This window comes from Colletes gigas, unplaced genomic scaffold, assembly GCF_013123115.1.
Source record: "Colletes gigas isolate AHSC1104 unplaced genomic scaffold, ASM1312311v1 Colletes_gigas_Sc00013, whole genome shotgun sequence".
In the NCBI taxonomy this organism is placed as follows: Eukaryota; Metazoa; Arthropoda; class Insecta; order Hymenoptera; family Colletidae; genus Colletes; species Colletes gigas.
The window spans coordinates 5,466,582-5,486,231 of NW_025106642.1; the positions used below are offsets into that span (position 1 = coordinate 5,466,582).

Genomic DNA, 19,650 nt, shown 5'->3' on the forward strand with positions numbered 1-19,650 from the left:
ATCTCTGTGCACCTTCATAAATTCACTTTACGCCAATTCCCAACTCGATCGTTTGCAATCGATTTTACGGACATTTGAAATGTATTATTCCGTATTTAAAAATAGTGATTCTTCGTATAATTATAGATCAAACATTTGGAATACAATTCTTTCAGACGGGGCTTCGTTTTCTAGAAAAACAGTCTTGAATATTTAATTTTGTTTGGAAGGTACCATTTCTAAGAAAAAGAAAGAAAATGTCTCCGAGATAAGTAATATTGTAACAGATTTTCTACGTTAAAAATTTTCTTTTGCGCTCTACTTTGTAAAACACTGCTTTGAACGGTTATGTTTATTTATATGTACATACGAAAGCACTCGCTATACTATAGCTAATAAGATTCAATAAAATACGGGATGGACTTGGGAACTAATTAATTTATAAAATGAGAAATTTCTCAAGCCCGCATTTAATGTAGCAGATTCTCGAATTTTTAACTCTTGAAATACATCTATTGCTTCTTCTTTAACAATTCAATGGACGTAATTTTATCGATATTTTACCATATCGATTAATAATCCGTGTGGACGTAACAAACACTCAACTTTAAAATTTCTTTATAATTTATGGAACTTATTTACGTTACAACCTTATATATTGTTCCGGTAGTGCTGAGATATCAAGAAACTACGTCTATTTAACTAGTTGATACCTTGAGCAAAGAAAGAATGAACGTTTATTTTATCTTTTGTTTAAGGTCCCTGATATTTTCGATACTATTTCGTATTTCGCTAGTTCTTATCAATTACAAACTCGTACATACGTAAACGAACACAACAATTACGTAAAGCGTCATTTGACGAGCTACGCCGTAATTAAGTGCACTCGTACTCGACGAATCATCAAATTCGATTTTCTCAAATTTCTAATTTATTTTTACCCGGAGAATCGCTCTCTCTTTTTTACTATACTGCGATTCCGGCCGCGCACTGTTTATCAATGTGTCGAATAATATAGTAAAAGTACAGCATATTTTTATTAAAATTTGTAAAAGTATTCAATCGTCGCAATCGTAGTTAAAATATGTCAAAACTCTAGAGTAAATCATTCGGTCTACTTCTTTGGATATTCATTCTATAGGGTGTCACTTTTGCGATCGTTTCGAGAATACAAAATTTTAGATTTCACAGTCACGTTGCTAACTCGAAATACCAAAGCTAAACGTAATTTAGAATATTCTAAAGCGTAGCAGGGCATTTCTGCTACCTGAGTTGCAGTTATAACAAAAGAGGAGAAACGTGGGTGTAGTGTTTCATGTGTGAAACGTGGTTACACTATGAATATGCTGGTTATGACTCCGGAACCTGTGACTATTGCAAGTAGATTTTAATATTATATGTCCCGATTTACTTATTTTTACGGAAAAATTAATTTAGAATATCTCTATTCGAAATATACAGCATCTCCTCTAACACGTGCTCGCAAATATTTACCAAACGCGTCAGAGCGTACGGTCTCTTGATGCAATTAATGTACATTGACTCACATAAAGGATCATTACGAACGATTCTGTTCGTGTACAGTGTTAACGAACGCGATATCTATTTTGGTTACTTCGGTTCCGGAGTGTACACGATCGCGTTTATCTTGGCCCAAATTTAAATTAAGTTTTCAAATCTAGGTTCGCGCTCGTATTCAGTAACTACGATTAATTTGCGCCGGTTTTAAAGCACGGTTTAAGCCCCTTTCACGAGCACGCCGAAAAGTCCTTCCCGTTTTTCTACCCGTGAACTCATTTCGGGTACGCAAATTAAATCTTGCTTTCCAGCGATACCACGTCCATTCAGTATATTTTCTTTTTTTTCACCCCTTCAAGCCGTAACACGAACACGTTTGAAGATAAAATATATCGCTGGTTGGAGACTGTTGGATCTTACGTTGATTAATCAGGCTTCCAACCTTTAGATTCCGCTGCGATCGAAACGACCTCGTGGATTCAGAATCGTTTCGTTCGTATTATTTGACAAGTTGGAGATGCAACAAAGCTCTTGGAACGTCGGGGCAAAGCCAAGGAGCGAACCATCGAAATTTGCATAACAAATATTGGCTTGCCTATATCTTTGACCCATAAAAGAGATACGAAATAAATATTTGAATAATCACTCTTCCGTATTTCTTTGGCTGCGAAGCAATCGTGCATTACCGAGAAGTAAAACTGAGTTGATTAGTAATATTTAGCGAGCTCTATAGGGTATTTAAAGAAGGCTTTTATTCCAGCTCCTTTCATAATGACTCCGACCTTGACTCGTCGAATTGTTCGGTACACGGCTAATTTACACGATCCGATATTACTTCGAATGTCCAGCACAATGGACAGTCGCTCGAATAAAATGAATTTTTTATAGTTTGTTCCCAGAGCGGGGGAAACTTTGGTTATTTTTAAAGTTTAATAAACGAAAATCAATGAAAGCTTGGACACGTTAACGCAACGCTATATCGTTTGCTGTCTTCATCGGCGAGTACGGACAGGAACACGACCGGACTTCAACCGGAAACGATAGTGTGACGTGCCAAAGATACGGGAAACCACGTGCAGTCAGATTTACTGTGCTTGGAAATTCAATGAAGTAAACTCGGCGAATATGTACATTCAAACCAGTATATAAGTACTGTTCTATTTTTAACCAGCAAATGAGGCGGTTGGAGAAGTGAAGAGATCGTTATATTATTTTAACGAATAACAAGGAGGAATGTGAACAATATTTAAAACATAGAAACCTATTATTTGATCAACGGAACGAAATATTACAAAGCGAGCAAGTATGTTTCTTAAAGCGATAAAGACAGGATGTAGAAAAAGTAGATAAGCAAAAAATTAACCTCCACTCTTTGTACTGTCCATAACAAAGAGACGATCGTGTTACGCAAATTGTATTATCGTTATTTAAATTAGAAATACGGTAAGCGTAAGGAAAAGACATAAAGTATAATGTGTGTTAGCCCACAGTGGTATCAATAATCGATGAGTCAATCAGTCGATTGGCATCAATCGGTCTTTACAAATGTATACATATATACGCAAATGTCCAATATAGTGAACGCCTTGTATCGTAAAAGGTTAAAGCAGTATGTATCGTTTCTTATACTTTTTATTCTGTTTTCATCGATACTGCAGTAATAAATTAACGAACTCTTGCTCGTCAGAAAAGTTCAGTATAATCAGGAAGCATTCAATTAAGGTAAGACAAAGAACTTGGGATAAAAACTTTGTCGATGCTTCGGTTCCTACCAACCCGTAAGCAGTAACAAATGGCCAATTAATTTTCTGATAAGTCTGGTTTTTGCCAAGCATCAAACAAATTAACTCGAGCTTTATTATTATCCGGATTGGAAAATGGAGAGGCCTGCAGAACTACGTATGTACGAAAGATTTGAAGACAGACTAACATTATTGAATCGATACCTTGCCAAACATTTGTACATCCGTAAATGGAAATAAATGTTTGCACGGCAAACACCTGTCCGCGCATATGTATTTGCACGTATTTACGAATGTGACAACAGTACGTCAATAAGAGTCCGTAAATTCGATTCCCGTGCTACCTGGATCGCAAATGTTTCGCGTAATCTTTTTCTACTTATTTTCGTGGCACGTCTCGTGCACTCGTACAACGTCTATTCGCATAGAAACGTTACGGTATACGTTACCGCGGAAATACGATCGCGATAGTAAGATGAAGCAAGTTTACTATCGTTCGCGGGCTTACTATCAGAGTCAACAACAGAATGCGATATATCTATTTTACACTTTATCTATTTATCGCTACACGCCACGCTGTGAAAGATAGTTTTCGCATCCGAGAAACTGAAACCTTGATTGAGAACTATTTTTTCCCCCCCAAGGTTTCAAGTAATACTTTTCTTCAAAGAACATATCGATTTTGAAACAAAGTTAACCCGACGACGGGAAAACGAGGTCACAAATCCGGAGTATAAATTTAATGAAATAGTTTCTGGAGAGATTCAACGAGCGTCTGCATTTCAAAAGTAGGAATTCCATTTAATACATATTTTCGTCTAGAAACCCACTGTTCCGTGGAATACGTAAACGAACGAGACAAGGAATGAACTAGAACAGACATTTAAATACAGAATATATGAATAATTCATTTCCAACGATAGCACAGTCTCTAAACTAGGAACTAATATTGTGTAGAGAAAGAAATGGAAAGTGCTAAGAAAATTAAATTCCTTTATGGCGTGGTCGTTCTTGCTTGAATCAGACTGAGAAAATGAGGATGAAAAAATGGAAGGAAACGTGGAAACGGTATTATTGGAGATGCATTTTACGCAACGTTGGTTTACTGAATAGCAAAACAAGGGGAAGAAATTTTCAACAAACGGCCAGGAATACACCCGAGAATCCAATGAAGAAAGTAACTTCTTTACGAGGTCGAGGGATGGTATTTTCACTGATATTTCTGCAAAGGGAGCGTTCCTTTATCTCCCTCGAACTTGCAGAAGCGTCAGCATATAGAGAGAACAGGTCAGCCTGAGTTCCTGACATTTTCCCGGTAAACTAAATTAGGTCACCTCGTAAATCCTGAGAAATACAGGTCAAAGTAGGTTCTTGGGGTATTAGGTAGGGTGCAGGGGATGCACGATAGAAGTGCAGCGTGGACAATTAACACAATTGCCATTAATCGCGTGGAATCCTATTTACTTGCATTCATAATTTCCCTGCTAAACGGTGAAACGTTTAAGCTCGCGTCCCAGAAGGAAGATTAGGTAAACAATTAAACGCGCTTCATCAACTGCAAATGCAAAATAATTTCTGTACATTAATATCGCACGAATTAACACCAGAACTATCGAAGGTGATCAAAATGATTTGTAATTTCCAATAAAAATTCTACAAAATTCACTCGACTGGATCTTTGCAAATTTACCGTGGTTTTCTATAAGAGTTTTAATCACTTTGGTATAATAGTAGTTTTAGCGCTAACCTCGAGGAGAATACCAAAATCTGATATCGTCTTTGCCTTTCTCAAATCGTGACGTAATCTCGTAGAAACCTCGGGCTCGTTCGAAGCTAAGGAATAAAGATATCAATGTCCATTAGGTTGAAAAGACTATTCGCTGGTGGGTTTGATAAATGCAAAAGTACAGTTTAGCGTGCAATCAACGGCCGTGTACTTAAAGAAGGTGTTAAACGGCCGTTTCGCCGGGAAGCGTAATGCACTTCTGAACATTACGGTAGCTTTAATGAAGAAGAACGGTGCACAGCGTTTCCCCTCTGACGTATCTGCAGCTGAATAAGAGTGCAGCCGTCAAAGGAAAATTGCTCACACAAATCAGAATAAAAGCACGTGGTACACGGACCCCGGTGACACGAGCCACCTTCAGAAACACACGGTCCGCCCAACCTCGCCGCGTTCAGCAGGGCGTGGCCTTCAGGATCGATACCATAAAAAGCTCACTGCACGTCCACGTACCGTAATAAAGTGCGCAACTTTGCGTACGTACGGTCATTAAACGTTTCAGCAAGTTTCATGCAAATTTCCTACGCCTACCGTGGCCGCGGCACCCGGCTACACCCTTTCGCGCACACTCTGGCAACTTCGAAGACGCAACGGATAGAAACACTCGACCTGTTGGAAATTACTGCTTGTTAGTAACTTGTTTTGGACCTAGTTTCGTCGCACTCGATAATATATGAACTTTCGCGTTCATTCATGCGCATGGCTCCTTTATTATTTATGACTGGGATCGCATTGATCTTCAAGAATCTAATATACACTGACATTCTCTAGAAAGATGATCGAAAGCTCGAATATAATCCCATTAAATATACTCAACGACAAAAATTACATTGCAAACATAATTTAAAACTTTTGATGAAATTATAGTTTCTAATTTAAAAAGGGAAAACATTTTGTCCTTTTTTTCTTCATGGGTATCGATACGAATAATATATTTCTTTTTCTTTTAGTTTTCTCTGCTTACACTTACTATATACACTGACATTCTTTAGGAAGACTATTAAATATATGAAACGACATCAGTTACATTGCAAGCATAATTTAATAATTTAAATAATTTTATGCTTCTTTTGAATCATAAAAATAATTTGTCTTCTCTATTAATTTTTAAATGCATCTGCAAGAAGAGAACGAACCTTGTTTTCGCCATGGATATCGATTATAAATAATATATTTCTTTTTCTTCTAGTTTTCTGCATTTACACTTATTATATTCTTTCAAGACTTCACCTCTTTTTATAGTATCAATAAAAATGCTGTAGCAAATCCATGATATTACAGAGTGATGTTTCTTCGAAGATCCTGTCTGTGCGAATTCGGTTCAAATGCTCCATTAATTGCACAAATAAAATTAGAAAGTTCAATTCAATCAACAAATGTGTTTCGTTTTCGAAATGTTTCACGGTTTCTTAAATGCGAATGTTTGTAATTACATATCAAGAGAAAAAAAGAAATTGTGAAAATGTACTCTCTAAAGATTTGTAATAAGTTTTTTTTTTATAGAGAACCGAGGTTAGTACTTGATACTTCTTCGAGCGCCAGGCATTAGAAATTTTAATTAGCAGAAGCCTCGAGCGCGATATAACCATCGTGCACACGATGTTTCGAGAAAATGAAATTCTAATTAAAGAGAACGTCATGCTCAAATGGAACTGTAGCTCTAATAAATACTACGAATGGCAGGGAAAAAACAGGAAACTTATTCGGGAAATATTTGCACGACACTTTAAAAGAAAGGAGAATTTGCAACAGCATCTATTCAAACTCGCTGAAAGCACCAGCTTGGCACATTTTATATTCCGCTGTTGATGTAGCGAATATTTGATGATACTTCGCTTGTAGTCTGAATGAAAAGAAAATATGCAGGGAGTAACGCCTTCTGCTTGGGTGATTCTTTTCACCATCAGGTTTTACTTTCTTCAGAGATCCTGCGTTAGAAATGCGGTGCATTTTGTATACTTAATTAAATTACTTTCGTCCATTTCTGTTAATTGAACGTTATCTGAATTGGAGTAACGATTAAAAAGCGAGTCACATATTGCTGGATAAGTAGGTAGTATCGTGCCAACATAAACTTCAACAAAGCATTCTCTGAAAAGGATATTAACTGACCATACAAAATATGCATACGCGCGTGGTGAAAACGTTTATCGATTTAGCGTAAATTAACTGCCATGCTCTTTTCTGCAAGAACCCCGTTAAAACTAACGTTCAGTTTTTTTGTCTACTAATTAATGTTCTTTCTTATCGGGAACATACGTTCGCTTAATGACTTCACCGTATCCTAGAACAAGCTGGCGCCTTTTCATATTAAAAATTGTTTTCTTACCGACTTAAAGGAAGAACTATAATTTTTAAAAGATGTACCAGTTTCGTTCAATAATTTTTACAAAGTGATTGTCGCACTTCTGATCCTAAATATTCAGAGAAGACTAACGAAATAAACTTGGTCCGAGAGGCATTGGAAATTTATTTGTTCACGCACGAGTAATGGCCGCGTGAATCGATTCGTAACGATTTGTGTTATTAAAAAGTTTTTTTCCCCATACGCAGCACGATGCCCTCAGATAGTATGGACGACATCGAGTTGAAAAATATTCAACTCCAATTTCCCGCTCTAAGATATTTGACGAGAGATGACAATTCCGTGCGGGAGGAGAGGGTGGAAACTGACAAAGGATATCTGGTGGTGGGTGTACAGGGAAACCGGTCGAAACCTGCCATACTTACTTATCACGACTTAGGCCTTAACTGTGAGTAATTATCCACGTTCCATTAGTACCGTAAATGTTAAAAATTCGAAAAATTTACTGTCGCGACGATTCAATCGACTATCTAAATTGTCCACTTAACGGAAACGTGTTGCTAATCGTTCCCAGATATACCGAGCTTCCAGGCATTCTTCAATTACATCGATATGCGAGTGTTACTCGAAAACTTTTGCGTTTATCACGTGAACGCACCAGGTCAAGAGGACGGTGCATCAACGCTACCCGAAGAGTGAGTATACTTCATTTTCTCCTCGATGAACAAAGCAATTTATTTGATAAAATTTCTCAGAAATATTGTTTCCAATTCTACTTATCGATATTTAATTTTAATTAAATATTCGCCCAAAAACTTTACAAAGTAAATTGTTGAAGAATTCAAACAAGGAAAAGAAATATTACTATCGATTAAGAACGTAGTTAAAAATTGATCGAGAAATATTGAATTCCTTTTACAACGAATTCGATTTCACGACAAATAATTTTTCATATGAGCTTCGTCTAGTGCATGGAATTAAACGCGTTCGTAGAAAACGTCACAAAAGTCATTTGTGGTTCGATAGTCGACCGGTTCTAGTACACCCCTTAATCCCAGTAACGAGTTCGCTAATTAACGCGCGAATACGGTAAAAACCGATTTAACCAAAGATCCCATACGTACGTGTATATCGAGGTCTCGTTCAAGAGTATGGTGCACGCGTGACACTTGACGGCAGCGAATTCAATTAGTGCGAATCAATGACCCAATTAACGTTCTAATTAGTCGAAGCCCCAGCGATGTCCCGCTTTCGCGTTTGCCATGGATAATTCCGCGCGTCTTAAAAGAGATTTTTTCTTTGCTGCGCTTTGCCTCTATCGCCGTTTGCATTTCAACGGATTCGATCTTATCGGCCGTTGCGCAATCCGCCTCTCCGATATTCAATCTATCATGAAATCAGGAAACAGCGTTGCCCAATATCGTTGCAAACGTTTCCTATCCGTTTCCAAAACCGTGAATCACGCATCCTAAAGAAAACCGAACTACTTGAGATCGTACTTTCGGAATTTTCTGTTCAAACTTTAGTCAACCGCGTTGTCGAATTAATTTCCATAGAACGTAAAACGGTAAGTAAAAATGCCTTGACGTAATAGTTGGGGTTCGTTTACGCCGTTGAATTAGAAGATTGACCGTGCCTACCTACGACATCCGATTAAGCTGACCTCAAACAATCGAGGTTCACCTCGACGGACGCATACGTACCTAAACAGCGTGTTACAGAATAATTTAGACTGCATTGCAGATTTTCATGCACCGAGCATACGAAACCATTTTCGCTCGCGTGCCAAATCCGTAAAATTTCATGACGTGTACGTATTCGAATATATTAGCGTCGGTGGATAATGTCAGCGATGCTTCGGCTTTTCGCTGCGCGTCGATATCGAACACCGTTTATAGAATTCAACAGTTACGGAGACCGGTTACTCAAAATTCATTTTTGAAGCTAGAAAAACAATCGGGAACGTTCGTAACTCGAAATCCGTAACGAGAGAAATTTAATTGGAACATTTATCGACGTATTAGTGTGAAATCGATTGTGGCGTGCATTTGTTACGTACGACCCGGCACACACACGTGAAAGCGTAAATTCCTGTATAATCACGGCAGAAATTTATTTCGTTCGTCGATAAATACACGGTAATTAGCTAATTAGAGAAACGTATCGTGTCGCCGATTGGAGTCGAAATCGAGTCGATCGAGTTTCCCAACGATCGATTACGAGAATGTTTAATTTCCTATACCGCTATCCGATACTTTAAAGCACAGAGGAATCAATACACTGCTAACTGTTAATGCAATACCGAGACGATCGCAAGCTATGGGTACCGCTTAGGTGATTAGTATTCACGATCGATAAATTACTACGAAGGCGAAACCAGCGTTATATCGATGCACTGTATTCCAGTTACGTTTATCCGTCCATGGACGAACTGGCAGAGCAGCTGCTCTTCGTCTTGGGCCACTTTGGCCTGAAGTCCGTAATCGGTTTTGGAGTCGGCGCTGGAGCTAACATACTAGCCAGATTCGCGCTCGCTCATCCCGAGAACGTGAACGCTCTTTGCTTGATAAACTGCGTATCGACGCAGGCAGGTTGGATCGAGTGGGCTTATCAGAAGATGAACGTTCGTCACCTGAGATCGCAGGGCATGACTCAGGGCGTGCTGGACTACCTAATGTGGCATCACTTTGGCAGGGTGAGAACATAATTAACACGTACACACGCGCCGTGTAACTATACAGAGAACGTTGGATTAAACTCGGGATAAACTGAAACGAAGAACAAATATTTCGATAGCTATTTAGTCGATTGGATGTACAGTTAATAATCCAGGTCATCGTAATGGGCTGAATCGATTAAGAAGATACACTTGGTCCTAATTTATATTCAAAAGTAGTTTCGTGTATAAGGAAATAGGCAATAGCCCCGATGGCCTATAAAGTTTTACCGAGTTAGGTTAGTTAGGCAACGTTGACACGGAAACGTAGGCCAATAAATTATCGACTACAGTGCCCGACGAAGGCGTACGCCGTCCGGGTGTACGGTTCTGTGCAGCCTGGAAAATTGGATTTAGAGTATTAGCAGCAATTATGTGGCTCTTATTATGCAACACGTAGATTCGTAACAGCGTTACCGCCCGTGGAAAAATAGATGCTGCCAGGCTCGCGGTGTAAACATTGTTCGTCACGGGGGGAGAATAAAAACGTCAGTAACATCGAAAAGTCAAATAAGATCCTTCGAGTCGACCCTTTTTCTGGGCCTGGCTTTCTTTTCTTGCTGTTCGTTAACCTTTTGCCGGCCACGGGACTAATGATAGGTTCCGACGGTTGTTTTTACCCGCGCCTCTTGCTCGAACAAACTGAAGCGTGAAGCAGAAGTTGCCTCGAGTGTCTGGAATTTTTCGATCAAGGATAGAGTTTCACCGAGCAAAGAAACGTTGGTTATAACGCGTACAGTTATAGTTCGCTGTTTGGCGTCTAAAAATAACACGATGAAACTTTAAAAATGTTGCGTTGGAATCGAGAAGAAAACGCTAATTGGGAAACATGTTTCAGGGCACGGAGGACAGAAACCACGACCTCGTTCAGGTGTACAAAAACTACTTCGAGCGTCACGTGAATCCAACGAACCTGGCGCTATTAATCGACAGCTACGTCCGCCGTACCGATCTCAATATCACGAGGGAATTAGACCCGATACGTAAAAAGGAAGGTGTTACGCTCGGCGTGCCTGTCATGAACATCACCGGAGCTCTTAGCCCGCATGTCGACGACACCGTGACGTTAAACGGAAGATTAGATCCGACGAACAGCTCGTGGATGAAGGTACGAAGCGTTTCGCAACATTAATCGGTCCTACCTCGAGCATCCATGCATTCGTAACTACGTGGAACAACCCGATCCAGTACCGTGCGCATTACTAACGCTACGTTAATTCGTAACTAACGAACTGCGAGTTAACGATCGCCTCGGTGCGTTCGGTTCGGTTCTGATGGCGGAGGCGTAAACGTTTTGTAAATACGAGTGTAAAGTCACTTAGCTTGATCCATCTGTACGCTGGCATCTTCTCGCGAACGCACAGCACCTTATAAGACGTATAAATAATCTTTCTCAAGATTGAAGGTAGTTGAAAAATGTATGAGCCAATTATAGATGAAACGTAAATGGTCGTTCAAAGTCATTTTTATGAATCACGTCCGACATAAACCTACTTTAACTCGTATCTATAAAAGACGTGGCTCTGTCAGTTTGTACGAAAAAACTACTAAAAGTGAGGATATTTTTTTATAATCTTTTTTGACAAACTTTAAAATAGAATGAATTACTAAAAGGATGACTCGATCGGTTTAATTTTCAGATTTCTGATTGCGGAATGGTTCTGGAGGAGCAACCGGGCAAAGTAAGCGAGGCCTTTCGACTGTTTCTGCAGGGCGAAGGATATGGTAAGTGAGCGCCCCGACGATCTACACTTTAGATATTAATTATCGGATCGTCAAATGATTATTCCCATCGACCGTCACCGGTATAAACGAATCGCGCACGCGCCATACTGTTTCGTAGAAGAGCACGCGAACCGTCGAGCGGCGAGAAAGAATACATGCGGTTTTAAATGTTCGTTGGACTTGATCGAATCGTTGACTGTCTGGCGGTGAAATGTTAAAAATTTATATTTTTTGCCGTTCCAAAGTGTAATTAACTCGTTGATGTTGCGAATAATTTATTGGAAAAAGTAATTGACTGTTAACGGTGTTTGGAAGACGTTTACGTGCTCTTTTACGCGACGACACGAATAAACGAAACGCAATTGTCGTAGATCGTGAATATTTGTAGACTTAAGTTCCTTCTATCGATTGCTGCGTTTTAAAGGTATCAGTATTTTTGGCCTATAAAGTTGAATCGACGCCACGTAACGTGTTATAATACGAAACGACAGAATCGTTCACGGCTACCGATCGAATTTGATTTTTCATCGCGACGTTCCCGGACCAGTCGGACTGCGAATCGATAACGAAATCACGCTTGTAAATTAAGTCACTTCGACCATTTTGCCTTTGACCTCGCTAGATACTCGGTTTAAGCTGCATTATCTATATTAAGTAAACGTTGTTTCTCCCTATCGAATAGAAGCAAATCGAACTGCAAACATATTCCGTTGATGTAGGCGTCATTTCTCGTACAGCCATGTTCGAAGTAACTTAACATCCGCCAGTTATTATTTATTCTTTATACCCTAAATGTTCTTACCGCTTCATGAACGACCATACGATCGAGCATAGTGGTATAGTTCCACTGACTACTTAACGCTAGTCTCGCGACTAATTGAAGTTTATTATTCTTTTTGGCTTTTTGGTCACAGAAACACGATAGCACTTATCACATAACACAACGCTTTAACAACTATCGCCCAGCTGATATACATGACGGTGTATTTATCGCGCGAATAGAGTACTTCGTCGATGATAAAACGCCTCACCTTTTTCTCCCAACTATTGCTGACCTCGACTTTTTCCCTCCACCGACACGCATAAGACAATGAATTTATTATTTATCTCACGTGGTAGGTATCTGCGATTATTAGCCAAGTACGCCCAAGTTGTTCTAATTAAATTAATTGTTCCTATCGTGGTAACTATCGTTAATTAATTGTTGTTGTTACAATCGTCTCTGTTATACGAATAGAGTTTTCATGTTGTACGAATGGCGCGATGCCAAGATGTTGTTAATCCTCGTTGCACTAAGGAATGTCTGCGTACAAAGCTGTTTACTTTTTCAAAAATCGAACTTTTACAACGATAGGCATTGGCAGATCCGATTGATTTACATGATACATTCGCGCTCGTCCTTGCTACAATTGAGATTTAACAACATCTTCGATCATGTACTTTCCTTCATTGGAAAGCCACTGGCTCGACTTGATAAATAAAAAGAGGTTTGAAAAAGGATTACGTTGAATTCATCACTTTAAGTCTCACCACCATTGCCATTTATTTGAGAGCTTTTTTTTTTTACTAACGATTATCAAAGACAAATAAGAAAATACGAAATACATGTTCACCGACTTGCGCCTTTATTTCCCACGCGTCTCGGATCGATCGAGTGGTACGTATATACATTACTATTAGTCTTCGATTGAAGTAGTCAGTAAATAGTTTTTGGCTTCTTCGCTACTTTGTTTGCTTATCAGTTACTGTCAATGCTAAGAATCACGCTACCGTTGAAATAGTTTAGACAGAGGTCTCGAACTAAACGTAAAGTTTCCTCGTAAGTGGTTAGAAGAATTTATGATTTTCGCTTTCGCTGTCGATACGTTACGATATTAACATTTGCGAACTAAGATCGACAGCGAAAGCGTTCACGACTCGTGTCCATTTTGACGAAAGTAACGAACGATCTCGCGTTTCGTTATTTGGAAGACGATGAAACATGGACGACAGTCGGAATCCAATCGTTGCTTGATCTTTCTTTGAATTTACTGATACACGACAATTGGCCTAAGCGATGCATCGCACCAGACTGATTCTCGATGAGAGACGCGTTAACAGAACATTCGCTACGACCTTAAGGCGTTGTGTTTCGAGTCTTTAAAGAGAATTTCTTTTCTTTATGCGTTTTAGTGGTGAAATCCCCGCGGAAGCCCGTGACGCCGACAACACCCGAAGGTAATTGTAATTAGGAATTGAAGGCCGCAAGGAGTCAAGCGCGCAGTTGGTCAGTTAGGCCACGTCTATGTGTTAAGTAAGTCGGAATTCAAACTCTTACCGGGAGATACTAACCGACGATGGTGTATCACGACTAACATGTTTTGGACAACATCGGGCATATTCTCTCAAGGATTATCGAAAGGCAACTAACCATTGTTCCTTTTAACATTCCTAACTCTTTCGGACTGCGGATGTCGTGGGTCTATCCCTTCGGACATACTAAATTCTCGTATACTTCATAAAATCTTTTTATAAGCCTTAAAACTATCATCCCTCTCGCTGTTGCTTTTATTTCACTAAAATTAATCTTTGCATCGAGAGACGTTAAACCGCTAACAAACACCATTAGATTACTGTATGCACCGAAGTACTGATTTTAAAAAAAATTCGAACATCTAGTGTGTATCACGTGCAGCGAGAGGATCAATCATTTCCTCAAAACCGTTTTTGTCACGTTCATACATTCACTTCACTAATATTTCTTTCGATGAATTTCTCGTTAACATCACTCACATTTATTGATTAGGATTGCACATTTCTGGTAAATGTTTATCGACCGAGTTCCTCCATATTCTGTTCTTATCGGTAGCTGGTATGAAATAGCGTTATCAATCAACGATAAATCAGAAATCCTTCTCGGAACGCGAAACAGATAAGACTTTCGATCTTTTCGATATTTTTGAAACACGTAGGACGTTCAAATACAAAACTGTTTAATGTGGTTTTTTTTTGTAGCAGCATTTACTCATGATGGGACATTGACAGATAATATTTACAGAAAAATAATGCAGTGCAAGAAAGCCTCGCACGTTGTACTGGGCAGTAGAATAGCAAACAACAAATTGCGCTGATTCACATGCCTTGCACATGAAACAATTTCACCAACACACATAACTCTACCGTTCACTTTGCATGCGCGCCTTTCTTTGTCTTCTCGATTTATCGTTTATTTTTTTTTTTTTTTAATTTTTTTACCCTTCGTTCGATAATCGAGCTAAATGTCTACTGTTCTGCGTTCTTGTATGTTCCTACTTTCCGATACAAACAAGATTCTCAATGAACCTAACATACACGTGGGTACGCTCGCAATTAACAACCGTTAGAGTGAGATTGAAGAATGCAATTCGATATTCCAGTCGCTCTGACCTATTATTTTCTTTTATCTTTCTTTACAGTGGCACCGCTCTCACCACTGAAAATGGCTGACTACAGACTGGCTTCCCTCGAAGAGCTGAACCATCTTTGCATTAAGAAACTCGACCGGCCCACCGCGACTATACACATCACCGAGAATCCCATATCGGAGGCGGTCGTTTGCTAAATTCTCGTTTATAAATTTCACCATTGCCATTTGATTGTTCTCGAACGACTTAAAAACGCAAGAACTAAATGCACCACTCGAGTCGAACGTTGGTTTTCTCCAAGGTTTCGTCGGGGCAACGATCGACGTGGCACTAACATTTTAATTTCTTTCTCAAACTAGCATTCGCGTTTAATTTTAATTTACACGTTAACATTACTTCTATCGAATCGTTCTGACATTTCTTTTTATTTATGATAACCGTTAAGACCTTCGGAAGAGATATTCATTCCTTTAAAGGTACGATATTCTTTCGTAGCAATTAGTTTAGTAAGTTTCTTTTTTTTTTCTTTTACATTAAGGATGCATCGAGAGTTCTTAACCATTTCTTTCCATGTACAAGAAGCGTTTTATCGATTGGATAACGTTCGATCGAGACCGAAATATCTTTTACGAGACTTTTAAACGTTGAGTAAAATTTTCATAACACGGATTCACTTTTAAAACTAAACGTAAAACCTTTTTGCGATAACTTGACAATTTTTACAGTTGTTATCTATGGGATCTTTGTTCAGCGGAACAGCGTATTTTTTTAAAGTTTCAACGAACATACAAACCACCGTCGCCGACGGACGTTTTAATAACAAAATTCGAGATTAGGGACGTGCAATTACAAATTGTCTTCGACGCGTCGAAAATCCGACAAACAAAACCATCGCATTCATCGATACGCGCGGTTCTGATTATCGTGCTGAACGTCAGAGACAACGAAAATCATGATTTTACATAAACGCGACTTTTACAAAAAACACAAAGGGAAAAAAAAGAACGGTCTGTGACGTACCTATACATTAAACGGAAAGGAGGCCGAGGATCTCGACCTCGAACGCAACGCGAAACGAATTTGTTCTTGGATGATATCAACCACATGGCCTGGTGATCGAACTGTTCGATCGAGGATTCTAAACGAATATTAGTAACGAAGAGAAAAAAAAAAAAAACGGTGTTTGCGACGAGACGAACAATGTTTGGCGGCACTGCATCGTAGAGAAGCACGCACTAATGCTTTCCGTGTTCATAAGAGAAACGAAAAAAAATGAAAAAAACGAATAGTAGGTGCAATTTTAGGGGGTTACGTTCGTGAAAAGACGTCCGCGACTTCGAGCAACGAATCACGACGATCGCGCGATGTCTTTTCGCAAAGAATTATCGAACTCGTCCACCAAGATTCCCCGAGGATCAACGGGTCTCGAATTTATCGAATTCGTGGGCCCGACCTTTGCTCGCGATTAATCGATGAATCGACGAGGCACGTTACACGGCGATGACCGGACACAAAACGTAGACGCAACAGCAAGATAACAAGGTAGGTATCGGCATTAGATGCGTCAAAGTATCTTCGATGACTTCGCTTGTTCGTTATCCGCAGAAGTTTAACGGTGAATGCAAAAAAAAAAGAAAAAAAAAAGCCTAATGCAGCCGGCTGCGACGAGCAGCCATCCGTGTTCTCTCGATAAGAAACTTCTCGTAGGCCTGCACGTGTGATATGTGCTTCGCGTTAACAGGAGAGGGGGTGGTGGAACTCGTTCGGGGATAATCGCGCGTTACCAAGTCCTCGAACGAGCCAAGTCCCCTGTGAAACGTTTCTTCCTCCAGCAACGGGAAGGAACGCTGGTTCATTTGTTTGCGCTCGCGCACCGTTCGCACCCTTTCCTTAGTTCGAGGCGTTTAGAAATAATTAGAGGAGAGAATACGTGCGTGCGAACCTGTGGGGAGGAGAAAAAGGAGAAACGAATGTATGAGAGCATGCGTCTGCGAGAATAACGTAGGAACGAGGGTACGTAGATAGTCGTTAAAAGAAACGAAGAACGCAAAGATTGTGGAGTATCTCGGTCCCGTACCTCAATACTATTCTACCGGGCTTCTTAAAGCCTTTAGCGTGATATGATAAGACGTGCCTGCTACATGATGTCGTACGTAGCTTTCGAAAATTTCACCGCCTTTAGTTTTCTATACGATTCCCGTACGTCCTGGATTCTCCCTCTTTTCGCGCGTCCTTTAGAACGAAGCGTGCAATACGCTACATTCATGGTAATAATCGCCACTAAATTCCAACCGAGAACTTCTGCGGGACAGAAACGCGCGACGAAAATTGCTCACCTGCGCCCATTTGTTCCACAATTTTGTCCGTGATATTTTTTTCCAAAACCACGACTCCAACGTTCCGATCGGAGAGCCGTCGAATTTATTTGAAGCTACGCGTGACGGTAAAATTTTTGGCAAACGTAGTACGGCATTTACAACCATCAATGGCGTGTACTGTGCACGTCGCGAGAAGACGATATCCTTTTTCGGTCAATGGACAAACAAGAACAATAATAACGATAGCCGATCGAAGGGAAAAAGGAGATGCGCGAAAACACGACGAAAGTCAAGCCGAAGGACGTATCGCGGGACGAAGGATTAATCGTTTCATGTAAAAGAGAGTTTATAAAAGAGCGAATATATTATAGATGTATACCTATGACGCGTTATTTAGACAATGGCGAATTGAGACAGACGTAGTCGACAGCTTAGTATTAGAAATTTGAGGCCCGATTCCGGAGGATTGAAGGGATGCACGCATTAATCATTGCTAACGCGAGCGCTATACGAGCAATGTAGCTTTTAAGGACCACCGACACACCCACCATTAACCCCTTCGTTTCCACGTCGCTCTTGGTACCGCATTATAGAAACATTCAAGAACGGATTAGATCCACAACTTCAAATCCCGCACGATTTTCCCATTAATTATATTTGATTAAACATATCGTGGCGAAGTGTGATACCAGTATATGTATATTGTATAACCGTTAAACGATCTAATCGTGATCTCTAATCTTTCATTGAAGATTTTTCACGGGGACGCATATCATTAATGCTAATTTACAAATTATGTATGTTATAATTGTTGTGAAATTAAAAATTATTGAGGTTCGATCCGCGAGTTATCGGCGTCTACGATTTAATTGAGATGCTAACGGTGATTGAATGTCTATATAAAGCTCGAACGGGGTGAGAAACCGACGTCGTTATTGGTTACGAAGGGTTTAAACAAAAAAAAAATTCATTTGCACACGATCGATCACTAAATCGGTATCAAACGCCACTACAATCTCGCGGGAGGATAACGATTTTTCCTGGAGGTGCTACGTGAAGTTTTTGCCTCGGAAACAGATTTCCAATTCCTCGCGCTGTAACGTCAAATAGATTGTAGCGGAAATATATTATTGACAACAACTCAAAGTAAACAAGGTATAGTACAGTAAGCGAAATAAACTTAGACGGAGCTTGAGTATATATATAAATATACAGGTTAAACAACACGTGCGCACCGAATATACATCTTGTTATTTATAATAAACGAATATAAAAAAAAAAAACAAGAAACATGTTGCAGAGTTCATCCCCCCTGTTATCCTTGTCCAAGGTAATCTTTCTCTGTTGCGTATAAACAATCCAGGTTAAATGAAAAGCTTCAATTTTAATTTTAATAAATTTCACATGTTGGAAAAATTACTGTTTATTTATGGTCATTATTTTAGCTCTGTTTGCATCCAAGTAAAGAGATACAAATTTGAAACAATTTTATACTTTTTCGTAAAATATGATTTTATTATTCCAAAAATTTAGAAAAAGATTATTTGCAAAATACACCTCCTCCTGAACGATCGTAAAAATCTTCTTACAATCGCATTGACGCAATATAAAATCAAACATTTATGAAAGATATCTTTCGTTAACGAGAAGAACGTAAACAAATATTCTTAGTGTATACATATACCGATTGCTAGTGTCGCGTGGTTTCAACAATAAATAAATTTCGTTTGAGTCTCTGGTGTTAAAAAAAACTGCCTAAAGAACTCGCGTTTCATGTATCCTGGATCCCATCTGGAATCCACCGCGTCAGAAAGATCTGGTTTAACGATTTAAAACAAGGAAAAAAGGATACCGTAAAAGAAATTTACCAGCAAGATATATACGTACATTTTTTAAGGAATCGAGTCTTATTAACACTTGCGAAAAATTATTAATGATGCAACCATCGAGAATCCAGTTGCTTAATTTAAAAGGATTTTATTACACAATAAAATACAAAACGATACCGTGTTGAAGTCATAAAAACTTTACGAACGATCATTTAAATTAAATCTCCATATTGCTAGCCTTCAGGAACATGAGCTTCGTATAATCATTCAAATAATACATTAATTTTGCATTTGGAAAGACAACAGTATATAATTTAGGAACTTGACAAAAATCACATAGTGACACTTTTTT

General features: G+C 39.2%; 1 protein-coding gene across 6 annotated transcripts in view; it reads left to right on the top strand.

The window, feature by feature from the left end:
* The window catches only part of LOC122399449 (protein NDRG3), a 31,061-nt gene extending 12,611 nt beyond the window's left edge, over positions 1–18,450 (top strand). For 4 of the 6 annotated variants that reach the window (XM_043400135.1, XM_043400137.1, XM_043400138.1 and 1 more), the window contains 7 exons: positions 7,576–7,775; positions 7,902–8,022; positions 9,734–10,022; positions 10,882–11,151; positions 11,684–11,768; positions 13,941–13,985; positions 15,203–18,450. In XM_043400135.1, the coding sequence (XP_043256070.1) occupies positions 7,576–7,775; positions 7,902–8,022; positions 9,734–10,022; positions 10,882–11,151; positions 11,684–11,768; positions 13,941–13,985; positions 15,203–15,348 (1,156 nt within the window). In that variant the 3' untranslated portion in view covers positions 15,349–18,450. Of the gene's footprint in view, positions 1–7,575; positions 7,776–7,901; positions 8,023–9,733; positions 10,023–10,881; positions 11,152–11,683; positions 11,769–13,940; positions 14,062–15,202 lie in introns of all 6 variants that reach the window. The other 2 variants (XR_006259274.1, XM_043400136.1) reach the window with 2 other exon arrangements.
* Positions 18,451–19,650: the final 1,200 nt, after the last annotated feature.